The sequence below is a fragment of the Ranitomeya variabilis genome, chromosome 3, assembly GCF_051348905.1.
Source record: "Ranitomeya variabilis isolate aRanVar5 chromosome 3, aRanVar5.hap1, whole genome shotgun sequence".
NCBI lineage: Eukaryota > Metazoa > Chordata > Amphibia > Anura > Dendrobatidae > Ranitomeya > Ranitomeya variabilis.
This window is the reverse complement of record NC_135234.1, coordinates 778,238,608-778,254,766: the sequence shown is the minus strand read 5'-3', so window position 1 is coordinate 778,254,766 and position 16,159 is coordinate 778,238,608. Positions and strand designations below refer to the sequence as shown.

The window sequence follows — 16,159 nt, the reverse complement described above, 5'->3', positions numbered from 1 at the left end:
GTGCCGTTATACTGATTACACTGATACCTGTGATCAGGATTGTGCTCAGTGACTACAGACAGTGTCAGGTCGGTGCCGTTATACTGATTACACTGATACCTGTGATATTTTGGTAAAAATTGGCTCCGTCACTAAAGGGCTTAACCGTGTACATGCTGGGGTCATATAAAGGGTTCAAGTGCAGGAGCGATCGGCGGCAGCAGCACCCGATGTGGTGCACAAGTCAGGAAGGGGTTAATACCCCAAGTGTGTACTCCAGGGGATGAATTAAGTGGGGGGACTGTGGTGGGCACACGGGAGATCAGTTACAACAGTCAATGGCAGCAAGCAGCGATCAGGGGGCGCTCCCTCCACAGAAAGACCCCAGATTCCCAGAGGATTTACCGCACTGTCCTCAGCGCAAGCTGCCGGGTCAGGACTCCACACATCTATTAGGACTCCCCACCACCCAAATATCCGGACCCCCCCCCCCCGCCACACTGACACAACTTACCCCCGGATGTCCTAGGGGAGCGAGCAGAAGGGACGAAGCGCATGGGTGAGCGCAGCTCCTGGGGGGCGTCCAGGGAAGATGGAAAGAGGGTAAAATGAGGGCCGAGCTCCCCCCCATCATCCTCCAGTAACAGCGACGCCTTCATCACCTGCAAATAAAGTCAGAGACTCAGAAAGATGGAGACCGGCTGAGCGCCGCAGAGTACAGCTCCGGCTCCGAGCGCAGCCACGTCACAGAGCGGGGCGCAGACGTCTCACCTGTAAAGAGTAGGGGTTCACCCCCAGGGAGGACGCGATGTGAGACGACGCCGACACCGGCTCCTCCGCGATGTCCTGCTCCTCCGTCACCAAATCCTGGGGCGTCTCCTGGCTGAGGTCCGCCATGTCGCTGTCCAGCTCCAGCACCCGCCCCAATATCTCGTCAGCCAAGCTCTGCCAACAGCAAAGACGACAGTCATATACCCAACCACTAGAGGGCACCGACAGCAACAAGGTACAAGAAGATCCCAGCATCTGACCAGCCATCCTGAGCCCCCTGTCCAGTCTACAGAATTCCCCCAAACAACCACACGTACAGAGCTCCCTGTCTACCGAGCCCCCCCCCGCCATCCTGGGTACTGAGCCCCCCTGTCCAGTCTACAGAATCCCCCCCCACAACCACACGTACAGAGCTCCCCGTGTACTGAGCCCCCCTGTCCAGTCTACAGAATCCCCCCCACAACCACACGTACAGCGCTCCCTGTGTACCGAGCCCCCCCCCCCACCATCCTGGGTACTGAGCCCCCCTGCCCAGTCTACAGAATCCCCCCCCCCCACAACCACACGTACAGCGCTCCCTGTGTACCGAGCCCCCCCCCCCCACCATCCTGGGTACTGAGCCCCCCTGCCCAGTCTACAGAATCCCCCCCCACAACCACACGTACAGAGCTCCCCGTGTACCGAGCCCCCCCACCATCCTGGGTACTGAGCCCCCCTGTCCAGTCTACAGAATTCCCCCCCCACACATGCAGAGCTCCCTGTGTACCGGGCCCCCCCGCCATCCTGGGTACTGAGCCCCCCTGCCCAGTCTACAGAATCCCCCCCCCCCCCCACAACCACACGTACAGAGCTCCCTGTGTACCGAGCCCCCCCCCCCGCCATCCTGGGTACTGAGCCCCCCTGTCCAGTCTACAGAATCGCCCCCCACCCCAACCACAAGTACAGAGCTCCCTAAGTACCGAGCCCCCCTGTCCAGTCTACAGAATCTCCCCCCACAACCACACTTACAGAGCTCCCTGTGCACCGAGCCCCCCCCCCCCCCGCCTTCCTGGGTACTGAGCCCCCCCTGTCCAGTCTACAGAATCCCTCCCCCACAACCACACGTACAGAGCTCCCTGTGTACCGAGCCCCCCCCCCCCCCCCGCCTTCCTGGGTACTGAGCCCCCCCTGTCCAGTCTACAGAATCTCCCCCCACAACCACACTTACAGAGCTCCCTGTGTACCGAGCCCCCCCCCCCCGCCTTCCTGGGTACTGAGCCCCCCCTGCCCAGTCTACAGAATCCCCCCCCACAACCACACGTAGAGCTCCCTGTGTACCGAGCCCCCCCCTGTCGAGTCTACAGAATACCCCCCCCCCCCCATAACCACACGTACAGAGCTTCATCCTGGGTACTGAGCCCCCCCGCCATCCTGGGTACTGAGCCCCCCTGTCCAGTCTACAGAATCCCCCCCCCACCCACAACCACACGTACAGAGCTTCCTGTGTACCGAGCCCCCCCCCGCCATCCTGGGTACTGAGCCCTCCTGTCCAGTCTACAGAATCCCCCCCCCCCCCACAACCATGAGTACAGAGCTCCCTGTGTTACGAGCCCCCCCCCCCCACAATCCTGGGTACTGAGCCCCCTGTCCAGTCTACAAAATCCCCCCCCCACGTAGAACTCCCTGTGTACTGAGCCCCCCTGCGTATACAGAATCCCCCCCCCCCCACAACATGTTACAGGGTATATACACTAGATTCCTTGATAAGGCGTTGATCCAGGGAACTAGTCTGATTGCCGTATGTGGAGTCGGGAAGGAATTTTTTTCCCCATGGTGGAGTTACTCTTTGCCACATGGGTTTTTTTGCCTTCCCCTGGATCAACATGTTAGGGCATGTTAGGTTAGGCTATGGGTTGGACTAGATGGACTTACAGTCTTCCTTCAACCTTAATAACTATGTAACTATGTAACAACCACATGTACAGAGCTCCCTGTGTACAGAGCCCCCCCCCTCAGTGTACAGAATCCCTCCCCGCCACACATACAGAGCTCCCTGTGTACCGAGCCCCCCCCCCCCCCCCCCCGCCATCCTGGGTACTGAGCCCCCCTGCCCAGTCTACAGAATCCCCCCCCACAACCACACGTAGAGCTCCCTGTGTACCGAGCCCCCCCCTGTCGAGTCTACAGAATACCCCCCCCCCCCCACAACCACACGTACAGAGCTCCCCGTGTACCGAGCCCCCCCGCCATCCTGGGTACTGAGCCCCCACACCATACGTCCAGAGCTCCCTGTGTACCGAGCTCCCCCGCCATCCTGGTTACTGAGCCCCCACCCAGTGTACAGAATCCTTCCCCCGCGTACAGACCTACCTGTGTACCGAGCCCCCCCTGCCATCCTGGGTACTGAGCCCCCCTGCCCAGTGTACAGAATCCCCCCCACCACCACACGTAGAGCTCCCGGTGTACAGAGCCCCCCTGCCATCCTGGGTACTGAGCCCCCAGCCAGTGTACAGAATCCTTCCCCCCCCCCCCCTGCGTACAGATCTACCTGTGCACCGAGCCCCCCCAGTGCACCGAGCCCCCCCAGTGTACAGAATCCCCCCCGCGTACAGATCTACTTGTGCACCGAGGCCCCCCCCAGTGTACAGAATCCCCCCCACGTCGAGCTCCCTGTGTACTGAGCCCCCCACCCAGTGTACAGAATCCACCCCGCCACATGTACAGGGCTCCCTGTGTACTGAGCCCCCCCCCCCCCAGTGTACAGAATCCCCCCCACGTCGAGCTCCCTGTGTACTGAGCCCCCCACCCAGTGTACAGGGCCCCCTGTGTACCAAGCCCCCCCGCCATCCTGAGTTCTGAGCCCCCCCGCTCAGTGTACAGAATACCCCCCCCCCCATGCATACAGAGCTCCCTGTGTACCGAGCCCCCTCCCGCCATATTGGGTACTGAGCCCCCGCCCACTGTACAGAATCCTCCCAACCCCCGCCACACGTACAGAGCTCCCTGTGTATCAAGCCACCCGCCGCCCTGCGTAGAGACCCCCATCCTGAGTACAGAACTCCCCCCCCGCCATGCGCAGAGCTCCGTGTACCAATGTTGAGGGAGGATCTAGATTGATCCATAAGATTGCAGGAAAAACTTAACCCATGAGGATACAGAAAAACCGGGAACTACATATATGGTCGTGTCTTTTTGGCATAAAAAACACATACTAACAGGTGCCTCAGTCTTGTATAGCGACACCCCCGAATCTATTATCTGGCTCGGGTCAGAAGACTCAGGGTCTTTATACCAATGATGACCCATAGCCATAGTTTGAATACCAGACTTGTGAACAACAAGATAAAATTACTTCATGGCAGCTGGAACCTTTTACCTAACTAAATAACAGAATGTATCTTTAAGCAACAAGAAAATGTAGTCGAAAAGCACAAAATGGAGAATCTTTCTTAATTTCTTCCTTCACACCAAGCCCCCCCGCCATCCTGCATACGAAGACCCCCATCCTGTGAACAGAGCCGCCATTATTACTGGGAGCAGATCGTCATACAAAAGATTCTCACCACCTTCTGCAGCTTCCCATTGCGAGGTCCGATCTCTTCTTGCAGTCAGTGGATCAGAACCTTCCTGAGCACGCCCAGGTGACACCGCTGCAGGACTCGGGGGCCACACCGGACCTGGTGCTTCTGTGATTTCCACGAGCTCGGGCCGTGGACTCGTCATGGTGCGGCTGCCACTAGTGGTGGAGACCCTCCGTTAGCCATCGGCGGCTACGTGTCACTGCGCCCATGATGGACCCCACACACTGGAGAGGAGCGCGGTAATGGCCGGGGACCGATGGGTCCGTCATCACTAGGCCATCGCCTGGGACAGTCCACAGTTCTGTTCTTCAGGTTGGCGGGTGATGTGGTACTGATCCTGTGCTGACGGGAATCTCTGGGCAAAGAGCGGATTTTAGCTTTGGGTGAGTTTTGTTTCGTCTTTTGAAACCTTAGATGTCGACCGAACAAAAACAGCCGCCATTACTGTGGTGCAGCGTTCACACCACATCACCGGATCTGCAGAGCGAAAAGATGGCTCCGTGTCTGTATACCACAAGCAGAGGTGGTCTTCGCACCTCCTGCGCTCCGTCTGGGGGCCCAGGGTCTTCATCCCGCAATGTGACGTATGCAAAATAAACTGTTTATAAATCCACTTTAGTTACTTTGTGGCGTTTTAACATTGTATTCACCACGAATAAAAAACAGTCGGGAGAAACAACGGCGTCCGGGCGGCACTAACAGGACTGTACGGGCACGCTCCGACGCACAACTAATGGTGGCGTCACTGAAGGGGACACGTCCAGCTGCTCAGCCTGGTGGTCTCCTGCACCCCACCACAATGACTACCAAGAACCAAGAGTATACAACACATGACCGACTCAGATGTCGCCCAAATCCCCCACATTGTCCTCATCACTATCCACCACTGTCCCTCTCCCCCATCACTATCCCCAATTCCTTCTTCACTGTCCCCATCTTCACTGTCCCACGCCCTCATCACTGATAGCAGGTGCACACTAACATACAGTTGTGCTCAAAAGTTTACACACCCCGGCAGAATTTTTGCTTTCTTGCCCTTTTTTCAGAGAATGTGAACGATAACACCAAAACTTTTCCTGCACTCATGGTTAGTGGTTGGGTGAAGCCATTTATTGTCACTACTGTGTTTTCTCTTTATAAATCATAATGACAACCCAAAACATCCAAACGACCCTGATCTAAAGTTCACATCCCCTGGTGATTTTGGCTGATAACATGCACAGAAGTTGACACAAATGGATGGAAATTGCTACTAAAGGGAACATCCTCACCTGTGACCTGTTTGCTTGTAATCAGTGTGTGCATAAAAGCTGAGGGAGTTTATGGGATCCAGACAGACTCTTGCATCTTTCATCCAGCCACTGACATTTCTGGATTGTGATCATGGGGAAAGCAAAAGAATTGTCAACGGATCTACGGGAAAAGGTAGTTGAACTGTATAAAACAGGAAAGGGATACGAAAAGATATCCAAGGAATTGATAATGCCGGTCAGCAGCGTTCACACTGTGATTAACAAATGGAAAATCAGGGGCTCTGTAAGAACAAAACCACAGTCAGGTTAGACCAACAAAAATGTCGTCCACAACTGCCAGGAAAATTGTTTGGAATGCAAAGAAAAACCCACAAATAACATCAGCTGAAATACAGGACTCTGTGAAAACTAGCGGTGTGGCTGTTTCAAGATGCACAATAAGGAGGCACTTGAAGAAAAATGGGCTGCATGGTCGAGTCGCCAGAAGAAAGCCATTACTGCTCACATGCCACAAAGTATCTCACCTACAATACGCAAAACAGCACTGAGACAAGCCTCAAAACTTCTGGAACAAGGTAATTTGGAGTGATGACACCAAAATTCTACTTTTTAGCCACAACCATAAACGTTACATTTGGAGAGAGGTCAACAAGGCCTATGATGAAAGGAACACCATTCCTACTGTAAAGCACAGAGGTGGATCGATGATGTTTTGGGGATATGTGAGCTACAAAGGCACAGGAAACTTCGTCAAAGTTGAAGGAAAGATGAATGTAGCATGTTATCAGCAAATACTGGAGGCAAATTTGCACTCATCAGCCCGGAAGCTGCGCATGGGATGTACTTCCAACATGACAACGATCCAAAACACAAGGCCAAGTCGACCTGTCATTGGCTACAGCAGAACAAAATTAAGGTTCTGGAGTGGCCATCTCAGTCTCCTGACCTCAGTATCATTGAGCCACTCTGGGGAGATCTCATGCGCGCAGTTCATGCTAGACAGCCTGAAATTTACAGGAACTGGAGGCTTTTTGCCAAGAAGAGTGGGCAGCTTTACCATCTGAGAAAATAAAGAACCTCATCCACAACTACCACAAAAGACTTCAAGCTGTCATTGATGTTAGAAGGGGCAATATGGTATTAAGATATGGGGTATGTGAACTTTTCATCAGGGTCATTTGGATGTTTTGTGTTGTCATTATGATTTAAAAAGAGAAAACACAGTAGTCTGATAATAAATGGCTTCACCCAACCACTAACCATGAGTGGAGGAAAAGTTTTGGTGTTATTCATATTCTCTGAAGAAAAAGGCCAAGAAAGCAGAAATTCTGCCGGGGTATGTAAACTTTGGAGCACAACTGTAGCTATCAGCACCCACAAGCTGCAAAAGATCAAAACCAGGTGGATTTTGTGACTTGTCGCGGTACCTTGCGCGTTGCGATGTGACCGCGCTCACCCGTCACGCTGTACGGTATTAGCGGCATGGAGCGATGTTTCCATGGGGCAGATGTCCTCAACCCAAGAAAAAGCATGGCAGCCATTCACAGACCGCTTCAGGCCAGAGCTGCAACACAACATACCACCCGTAGAGAGATGTGGCGCCATTTCTGAAGACAGCAGCCACGTGGTCTGATCCCCGACCATCTTTATAAGAGAATCCTGCACTTACACAACCAGCAGCGTGTTCACAACATGCAGACATGAGGCACTAAAGGACAAGACAACCCACTTCGGCCACCACAGACATAGGACCGCCCAGGACACCACCGCGCTCAGCCGCCACAGACGTAGGACCGCCCAGTACACACCACCGCGCTCATCCACCACAGACGTAGGACCGCCCAGGACACACCACGGCGCTCATCCGCCACAGACGTAGGACCGCCCAGGACACACCACGGCGCTCATCCGCCACAGACGTAGGACCTCCCAGGACACACCACCGCGCTCATCCGCCACAGACGTAGGACCGCCCAGGACACACCACGGCGCTCATCCGCCACAGACGTAGGACCGCCCAGGACACACCACGGCGCTCATCCGCCACAGACGTAGGACCTCCCAGGACACACCACCGCGCTCATCCGCCACAGACGTAGGACCGCCCAGGACACACCATGACGCTCAGCCGCCACAGACGTAGGACCACCCAGGACACACCATGACGCTCAGCCGCCACAGACGTAGGACCACCCAGGACACACCATGACGCTCAGCCGCCACAGACGTAGGACCGCCCAGTACACACCACCGCGCTCATCCACCACAGACGTAGGACCGCCCAGGACACACCACGGCGCTCATCCGCCACAGACGTAGGACCGCCCAGGACACACCACGGCGCTCATCCGCCACAGACGTAGGACCTCCCAGGACACACCACCGCGCTCATCCGCCACAGACGTAGGACCGCCCAGGACACACCATGACGCTCAGCCGCCACAGACGTAGGACCGCCCAGGACACACCATGACGCTCAGCCGCCACAGACGTAGGACCGCCCAGGACACACCATGACGCTCAGCCGCCACAGACGTAGGACCGCCCAGGACACACCATGACGCTCAGCCGCCACAGACGTAGGACCGCCCAGGACACACCATGGCGCTCATCCGCCACAGACGTAGGACCGCCCAGGACACCACCGCAGACATAGGAGAGTCCACCGCGCTTGGCCACCACAGACATAGGACTCCCCAGGACACACCACCGCGCTCAGCCGCCACAGAAGTAGGACCGCCCAGGACACCACCGCGCTCGGCCACCACAGGCTTAGGACCACCCAGGCAGCGTTGGACTGGAGCACCAGAGAAAACCATTCTTGAGGCCCACTATGAAGCCACATAGAAAAATACAAGACCACCGATTGTGTGGTAAAACGCGCTAATATCAGGGTAGAATATAATGTAGCCCACTCATAGAAAATAATGGAGCCCTCATAGTATAATGCAGCTCCCTCACAGAATATAATGTATCCCCCCTCATAACCCTCTCCACCACCTCCATCATTGCCTTCGCACCCACCACCTCCATCATTGCCCTTTCCACCACCTCCTGTCATGACTCTGGACAGGATGGTGTCGCCTCCATCCTGGTCAGGTCAGGGTTAATATTAGTCCGCCTCTCTTTCGTTCTGGGACGGCTACTTAATGTTGGCAGTTCCTGGATTGTGTGTCGGTGATACTTCTGTATATTCGGCTTGTGGTTGCTGACCCAGGTTTCCTCGTCCGTACACTTTGTGCCTTGCGGTGTGCGACTCGCTTCTGTTCCCTGACTTCCGCCTTTGCATTCTGCTTTGCACGGTTCCGTCTCTCGCAGTAATCAGACCCTGTCACTTGTCCCTGTTTACTCTTTGTCTTATCTTTAGGTACTTCGCTCCCTCCTGGCTTTGACCCTCGGCTATCCTTGACTACGTTTTCTCTCTGTGCCCTGCACTCTGTGTTCTGTGTCTTCCCTGCATTCATGTGCAATGGCTCCGCCCCCTGGTCACGTGACTGCTCAGTGCCAGGACCTGCTCACGTGACTGCTCAGTGCCAGGACCTGCTCACGTGACTGCTCAGTGCCAGGACCTGCTCACGTGACTGCTCAGTGCCAGGACCTGCTCACGTGACTGCCCAGTGCCAGGACCTGCTCACGTGACTGCCCAGTGCCAGGACCTGCTCACGTGACTGCCCAGTGCCAGGACCTGCTCACGTGACTGCCCAGTGCCAGGACCTGCTCACGTGACTGCCCAGTGCCAGGACCTGCTCACTGCATTAGTTTTAAGTCCTTGAGCTCGGAGTGCTTTGTTTCTGCACTCCTTACGTTTATTCACGTGCCCCCCGTCAGCACCCCCAAGGCAGCGCCAGTGACACCTAGGGTGTCACCACACCTCCATCATTGCCTTCTCCCCCACTACCCCCCATCATTGCCCTTTCCACCACCTCCATCATTGGCCTTTCCCCCACATCTATCATTGCTTTCTCGCCCACCACTCTGATCATTGCCCTCTCCATCTCCTCCATCATTGCCTTCTTCCCCACCACCCACATCATTGCCTCCTGCCCCATCGTTCTTTCCATCACCCACCTCATTGCCCTCTCCACCATCTGCACACGCACACAACACACCTCTGCACGTTCCCTCGCAGACACACACAGCACTACTCACCTATGTCCGTTCCCCAGCAGCATCTTTGTTGCCAGCAGCTTCCTCTCAGGCACAGCGAGGCTGCAGTAACAGACAGTGCCGGGCAGGAAACAGGACGGATCCCTGCAGCTCTGCTGCCATTTTCTCCTGTAGGCAGCAGAGCTGCAGGCATTGCTCCCTGCCCTCCGCAGATGAGGGCAATCTGGCCGGGGCCCCAAGGAACCTCAAGGCTGGATAAACAGGCCAGATTGCTCTCAGTGTTAGCAGCCTGCAGGGCCCCCTCCACCTCCGGTGCAGCCACACCGGCTTTACATGTGGTATGTTAGTCGCAGCCTACAGCCAACGCTGCCATCTAGTACAGTGAAGTGAATATTCACCCCTCTCCACGCCCATGAGGGAATGGGGAACAGTGAATAATCATTTCTCTTTAGCAGCAGGGACCGGCTTCTGCCTCCAGGAAATCCAAAGCAGCCGCCGACAGAACTTCAAAAATACGCTGCACGTTCAGAGTCCAATGAACCCAAGTGGAAAATAAATAAAAAAAAAAAAAAAAGGAGAGAACAGCATCCAGTCCAGCTGAAAAAAAATAAAAGTACATCTTTATTTTGCCATAATGCATTACGGCAAAATAAAGATCGACTTTCACCGGGACTGGATGCTGTTCTCTCTCATTTTAAGCTTCTGCCTCCTGCTCTGCTGGCACAGGGTGGGACCCCTGACTCACAGGCCCCATAGCAGCTGCATGGTGTGCTATTAGCGACACACCACTGGCTGGGGGCCCCTGGAGCAGCGGAGGCCCTGTATGCCAGCAGATGTCAGTGCCTGGACCCACCAGAGAATCCTCCAGTTCTCTGGTGGGCCAGTCCGACCCCGCGTCAGGACACAACACCACACCGTCCAGGACACACCACACTCGGCCACCACCGTTATAGGACCACCCAGAACACACCACCGCTCTCAGCCACCACATAGGACCACCCAGGACACCACCGCGCTCAGCCGCCACAGACATAGGACCGCCCAGGACACCACTGCGCTCAGCCACCACAGACATAGGACCGCCCAGGACACCACCGCGCTCGGCCGCCACAGACATAGGACCGCCCAGGACACACCACTGCGCTCAGCTGCCACAGACATAGGACCGCCCAGGACACCACCGCGCTCGGCCACCACCGACACTAGAGCCGCTGACTAATCTGTGGGATAACTGAATGCTGATATCTGCGGCGACACAATGACCTCACAGCAGTTTATGATGATCTCACAGTATTCTTATTAAATGCCATCCTACAGATATCACAGTGCTAGGAAAAGTATGCACCCCCCTCCAGATATAAACCCCCAACAAAGGCTGAAACAATAGAGTCCTCCCTAACAGCCCCCACATGGGACACGACCGGCAGGATGGTGCCTGCAGCGCTGTGGGTCTCGCGCAGAACGAGGATAATATGGGGGGATTCCACCTGACAGTTATTAGGGTCACAGGGAACACGTCTATCTCCCCAATATGCATCCCGATAAATGTAGATAGATACAGCCGCCCCTGTATAGATTGTGACCGCCCCACCCGCTCCTGTGCCGTATACACTGCACCCCCTTATAGTAATGGACAAGGCAGATGGATCACCATCAGCTGGCCCTCCCCTTCGCCACCATCAGCCCCCCGACCCTCCCATCTCCTCCACCACCAGCTTGCCGGACCTCCTGTCTCCACCACCATCATCAGCCCCCCGACCCTCCCATCTCCTCCACCATCAGCCCGCCGGACCTCCTGTCTCCTCCACCACCATCAGCCCGCCCTCCCCTTCACCACCATCAGCCCCCCGACCCTCCCATCTCCTCCACCATAAGCCCACCGGACCTCCCATCTCCTCCAGCACCATCAGCCCGCCGACCCTCCCATCTCCTCCACCACTATCAGCCCGCTGGACCTCCAGTCTCCTCTACCATCATCAACCCGCCGACCGTCTCATCTCCTTCACCACCATCAGCCCAGCGACCGGACCTCGTCTCCTCCACCACCAGCCCGCAGACCCTCCCATCTCCTCCACCACTAGTCTGATTGCCGTATGTGGAGTCGGAAAGGAATTGTTTTCCCCAATGTGGAGCTTACTCTTACCACATGGGTTTTTTTTGCCTTCCTCTGGATCAACATGTTAGGTTAGGCTATGGGGTGAACTAGATGGACTTAAGGTCTTCCTTCAACCTTAATAACTATGTTACCATTGGCTCTCCCCTCCACCACCATCAGCCCGCTGGCCTTCCCATCACCTCTGCCACTGCTGGCCATCTCACCACCCGGCCGGCATAGCCCCGTGGCCGGCCAGCAGACTATACGTACCCAATCGCCCCCGGCGGCGGGAGCATAGTGTATTCTGTGTAACTAGACATTACTAACGTGAGAAAATGGGATTAGCAGCAGCGTCTCCGGCAGTGCTGCTGCTATAAATCACTGATAAGAGACGTGACAGATGTGAGACATCAGGCGGCTCGGCCTCTACTCATACTGCAGCGTTTAATTAGGGAGGACAGGATGTTGACGTCAGCCCCTCTCTACCTGAGGTGGAGGGGTGGGGGTCCCACTGAGCACAACCTGCTGTGGGGGCGGCTGCTGTCCGGGAGGGGGCAGGGCAGCTACTTTCATCTTCTTAGATTCGGCGGTGGAGGCGGCGTTCTCTTCATCATCTGAGTCTTGCAGTCCGTACTTAGAGAAATGCTTCACCTGCGGGAAACAAGGAGGAAAACCGGCATCAACCTCACAAATCCAGCGCGTTACACCGGGCGTCAGTCAGATCTGCCCCATGCGGGCAGAAGACATCGGCCGCAACCGAGCCGCTCGGCACCTGGTGCCTGCACCGGCACCTGCCTGCACCAGATCAATCACTACAGGATGTGAAGGAGACAGGAGCCGAAGAGACCGCAGGAAGCAGACAGGAGCGACGAGCACCAAAATCTCAATGCCCTATCTGCAACCCAGGAGGCGGCGCAGAATGGGACGCAGACCCCGCGTGGGTCCAGGCTCTTGCCTGCCGACCCAGCCCCGCAGTCCAGCCTCGCTCCCACACCCCTGCTCCCCCGCCACGGTCCAGCCTCAACGCAGCAGCTTCTAATCTACCATCACACATTCGCACCTTGAACACCCAGGACCCGGTCTCTGGACGATATTCCTTAAACTGGGCTCCTTGTTTTCGGGAGGCGGCTTCCAGCCTGTTCTTGTAGTTCATCTCCTCCAGCCGTTCAGGGCTCTTGATCAACACGCGGGTGGTCTTGTCGATCGGCCACACCTCATTCAGGGTCACCTCGGCGGGCCTGGGGCAGAACGGAGGGTACAAGAAGGGCACAAAGTGTAAACTCAGACTTCTATCTCACCATTACTGTGAACAGTCCGGTTCTCATGACGCCATCATTCCCGGCCCTTTATGGGGCCCTCGCCCTGTATTATTATTATTTCTATAGCACCATTGATCCCTGACTCCTGTACATGAGGAGGTTACATACAAAACACAGATATCACAGTAAACTAACAATGACAGACTGGCCCAGAGGGGAGAGGACCCGGCCCTTGGGGCTTACACTCTACAGGATCTCCTTAACCCCTTAATCCCATATGACGCACTATCCCGTCAAGGTGACCTGGGACTTAATTCCCAGTGACGGGATAGTACGTCATATGCGATCGGCCGCGCTCACGGGGTGAGAGCGGCCGGGTGTCAGCTGACTATCGCAGCTGACATCCGGCACTATGTGCCAGGAAGGGTCACGGACCGCCCCCGACACATTAACCCCCGGCACACCGCGATCAAACATGATCACAGTGTTCCAGCGGTATAGGGAAGCATTGAACAGGGAGGGGGCTCCCTGCGTGCTTCCCTGAGACCCTTGGAGCAACGTGATGTGATCGCGTTGCTGCAAGGGTCTCTTACCTCCTCCTCCCTGCAGGCCCGGATCCAAAATGGCCGCGGGGCTGCATCCGGGTCCTGCAGGGAGATGGCTTACCAAGCGCCTGCTCAGAGCAAGTGCTGGTAAGCCTGCAGCGCTGTAAGTCAGATCGCTGATCTGACAGAGTGCTGTGCAAACTGTCAGATCAGCGATCTGTGATGTCCCCCCCTGGGACAAAGTAAAAAAAAATAATAATAATTTCCACATGTGTAAAAAAAAAAAAAAAAGAAAAAAAATTCCCATAAATACATTTCTTTATCTAAATAAAAAAAATAAAATAAATAAAAGTACACATATTTAGTATCGCCGCGTCCGCAATGACCTGACCTATAAAACTGTCCCACTAGTTAACCCCTTCAGTGAACACCGTAAAAAAAGATGTCAAAATAAATATTTTTTCTATAAAATAGTTTTTATTGTATAAAAACGCCAAAACATAAAAAAAATGATATAAATGAGGTATCGCTGTAATCGTACTGACCCGAAGAATAAAACTGCTTTATCAATTTTACCAAACATGGAACAGTATAAACGCGCCCCCCCCCCCCCAAAAAAAAAGAAATTCATGAATAGCTGGTTTTTGGTCATTCTGCCTCACAAAAATCGGAATAAAAAGCAATCAAAAACTGTCACATGTCCGAAAATGTTACCAATAAAAACGTCAACTCGTCCCGCAAAAAACAAGACCTCACATGACTCTGTGGACCAAAATATGGAAAAATTATAGGGCTCAAAATGTGGAGACGCAAAAAATGTTTTCCTATAAAAAGCGTCTTTTAGTGTATGACAGCTGCCAATCATAAAAATCCGCTATAAAAGTAAATCAAACCCCCCTTCATCACCCCCTTAGTTAGGGAAAAATTATAAAATTAAAAAAAATGTACTTATTTCCATTTTCCCGTTAGGGTTAGGGTTTGGATTACATTTACGGTTGGGATTAGAGTTAGGGGTGTGTCTGGGTTAGAGGTGTGGTTAGGGTTACCGTTGGGATTAGGGTTAGGGGTGTGTTTGGGTTAGGGTTTCAGTTATAATTGGGGGGTTTCCACTGTTTCGGCACATCAGGGGCTCTCCAAACGGGACATGGCGTCCAATCTCAATTCCAGCCAATTCTGTGTTGAAAAAGTAAAACAGTGCTCCTTCCCTTCCGAGCTCTCCTGTGTGCCCAAACAGGGGTTTATCCCAACACATGGGTTATCAGCGTACTCGGGACAAAATGGACAACAACTTTTGGGGTCGAAGTTCTCTTGTTATCCTTGGGAAAATAAATTTGGGGGGCTAAAAATCATTTATGTGGAAAAAAGGATTTTTTTATTTTCACGGCTCTGCGTTATAAACTGTAGTGAAACACTTGGGGGTTCAAAATTCTCACATCTAGATAAGTTCCTCGGGAGGTCTAGTTTCCAATATGGTATCACTTGTTGGGGGTTTCTACTGTTTGGGTACATCAGGGGCTCTGCAAAAGCAATGTGACGCCTGCAGACCATTCCATCTAAGTCTGCATTCCAAATGGCGCTCCTTCCCTTCCGAGCTCTGCCATGCACCCAAACAGTGGTTCCCCCCCACATAGGGGGTATCAGCGTACTCAGGACAAATTGTACAACAACTTTTGGGGTCCAATTTCTCCTGTTACCCTTGTGAAAATAAAACAAAATGGAGCTGAAGTAAATTTTTTGTGAAAAAAAGTTAAATGTTCATTTTTAATTTAAACATTCCAAAAATTCCTGTGAAACACCTGAAGGGTTAATGAACTTCTTGAATGTGGTTTTGAGCACCTTGAGGGGTGCAGAATTTAGAATGGTGTCACACTTGGGTATTTTCTGTCATATAGATCCCTCAAAATGACTCCAAATGTGATGTGGTCCCTAAAAAAAAATGGTGTTGTAAAAATGAGAAATTGCTGTTCAACTTATAACCCGTATAACTCCCAAACAAACAAAAATTTTGGTACCAAAATTGTGCTGATGTAAGTCTAAGTTCACATTAGCGTTCGGCGCCGCAGCGTCGGGTGCCGCAGCGTCGCCGCATGCGTCATGCGCCCCTATATTTATCATGGGGGTGCATGGACATGCGTTGTGCTGCGTTGTGCGACGCATGCGTTTTTTTGGCCGCAAGCGTTGGGCGCAGAGAATGCAGCAAGTTGCATTTTTTTTGCGTCCAACTTTCGGCGAAAAAGGACGCATGCGTCGCAAAACGCAGCGTTTTCGCGTGCGTTTTGTTGCGTTTTTGCTTGCGTTGTGCGTTGCGTCGCCGACGCAGCGGCGCACAACGCAAATGTGAACGTAGCCTTATAAAGTAGACATGTGGGAAATGTTACTTATTAAGAATTTTGTGTGACATATCTCTGATTTAAGGGCATAAAAATTCAAAGTTGGAAAATTGTGAAATTTTCGCCAAATTTCAATTTTTTTCACAAATAAACGCACTTCACTATCATGAAGTACAATATGTCATGAGAAAAGAATGTCAGAATCACCCGGATCTGTTGAAGCGTTCCAGAGTTATAACCTCATAAAGGGACAGTGGTCA

The 16,159-nt window shown here is 53.7% G+C and overlaps 1 protein-coding gene across 8 annotated transcripts in view; it reads right to left on the bottom strand.

Annotated features, from left to right (window-relative positions):
- Window positions 1–16,159, bottom strand: part of NUP98 (nucleoporin 98 and 96 precursor) — an 83,921-nt gene that overhangs the window by 17,291 nt on the left and 50,471 nt on the right. For 6 of the 8 annotated variants that reach the window (XM_077298934.1, XM_077298928.1, XM_077298933.1 and 3 more), the window contains exons 19-22: window positions 12,826–13,003; window positions 12,252–12,416; window positions 751–924; window positions 494–641 (exon numbers count right to left, since the gene is read on the bottom strand). In XM_077298934.1, coding sequence (XP_077155049.1) covers window positions 494–641; window positions 751–924; window positions 12,252–12,416; window positions 12,826–13,003 — 665 coding nt within the window. Of the gene's footprint in view, window positions 1–493; window positions 642–750; window positions 925–12,170; window positions 12,417–12,825; window positions 13,004–16,159 lie in introns of those variants that run through there. The other 2 variants (XM_077298935.1, XM_077298936.1) reach the window with 1 other exon arrangement.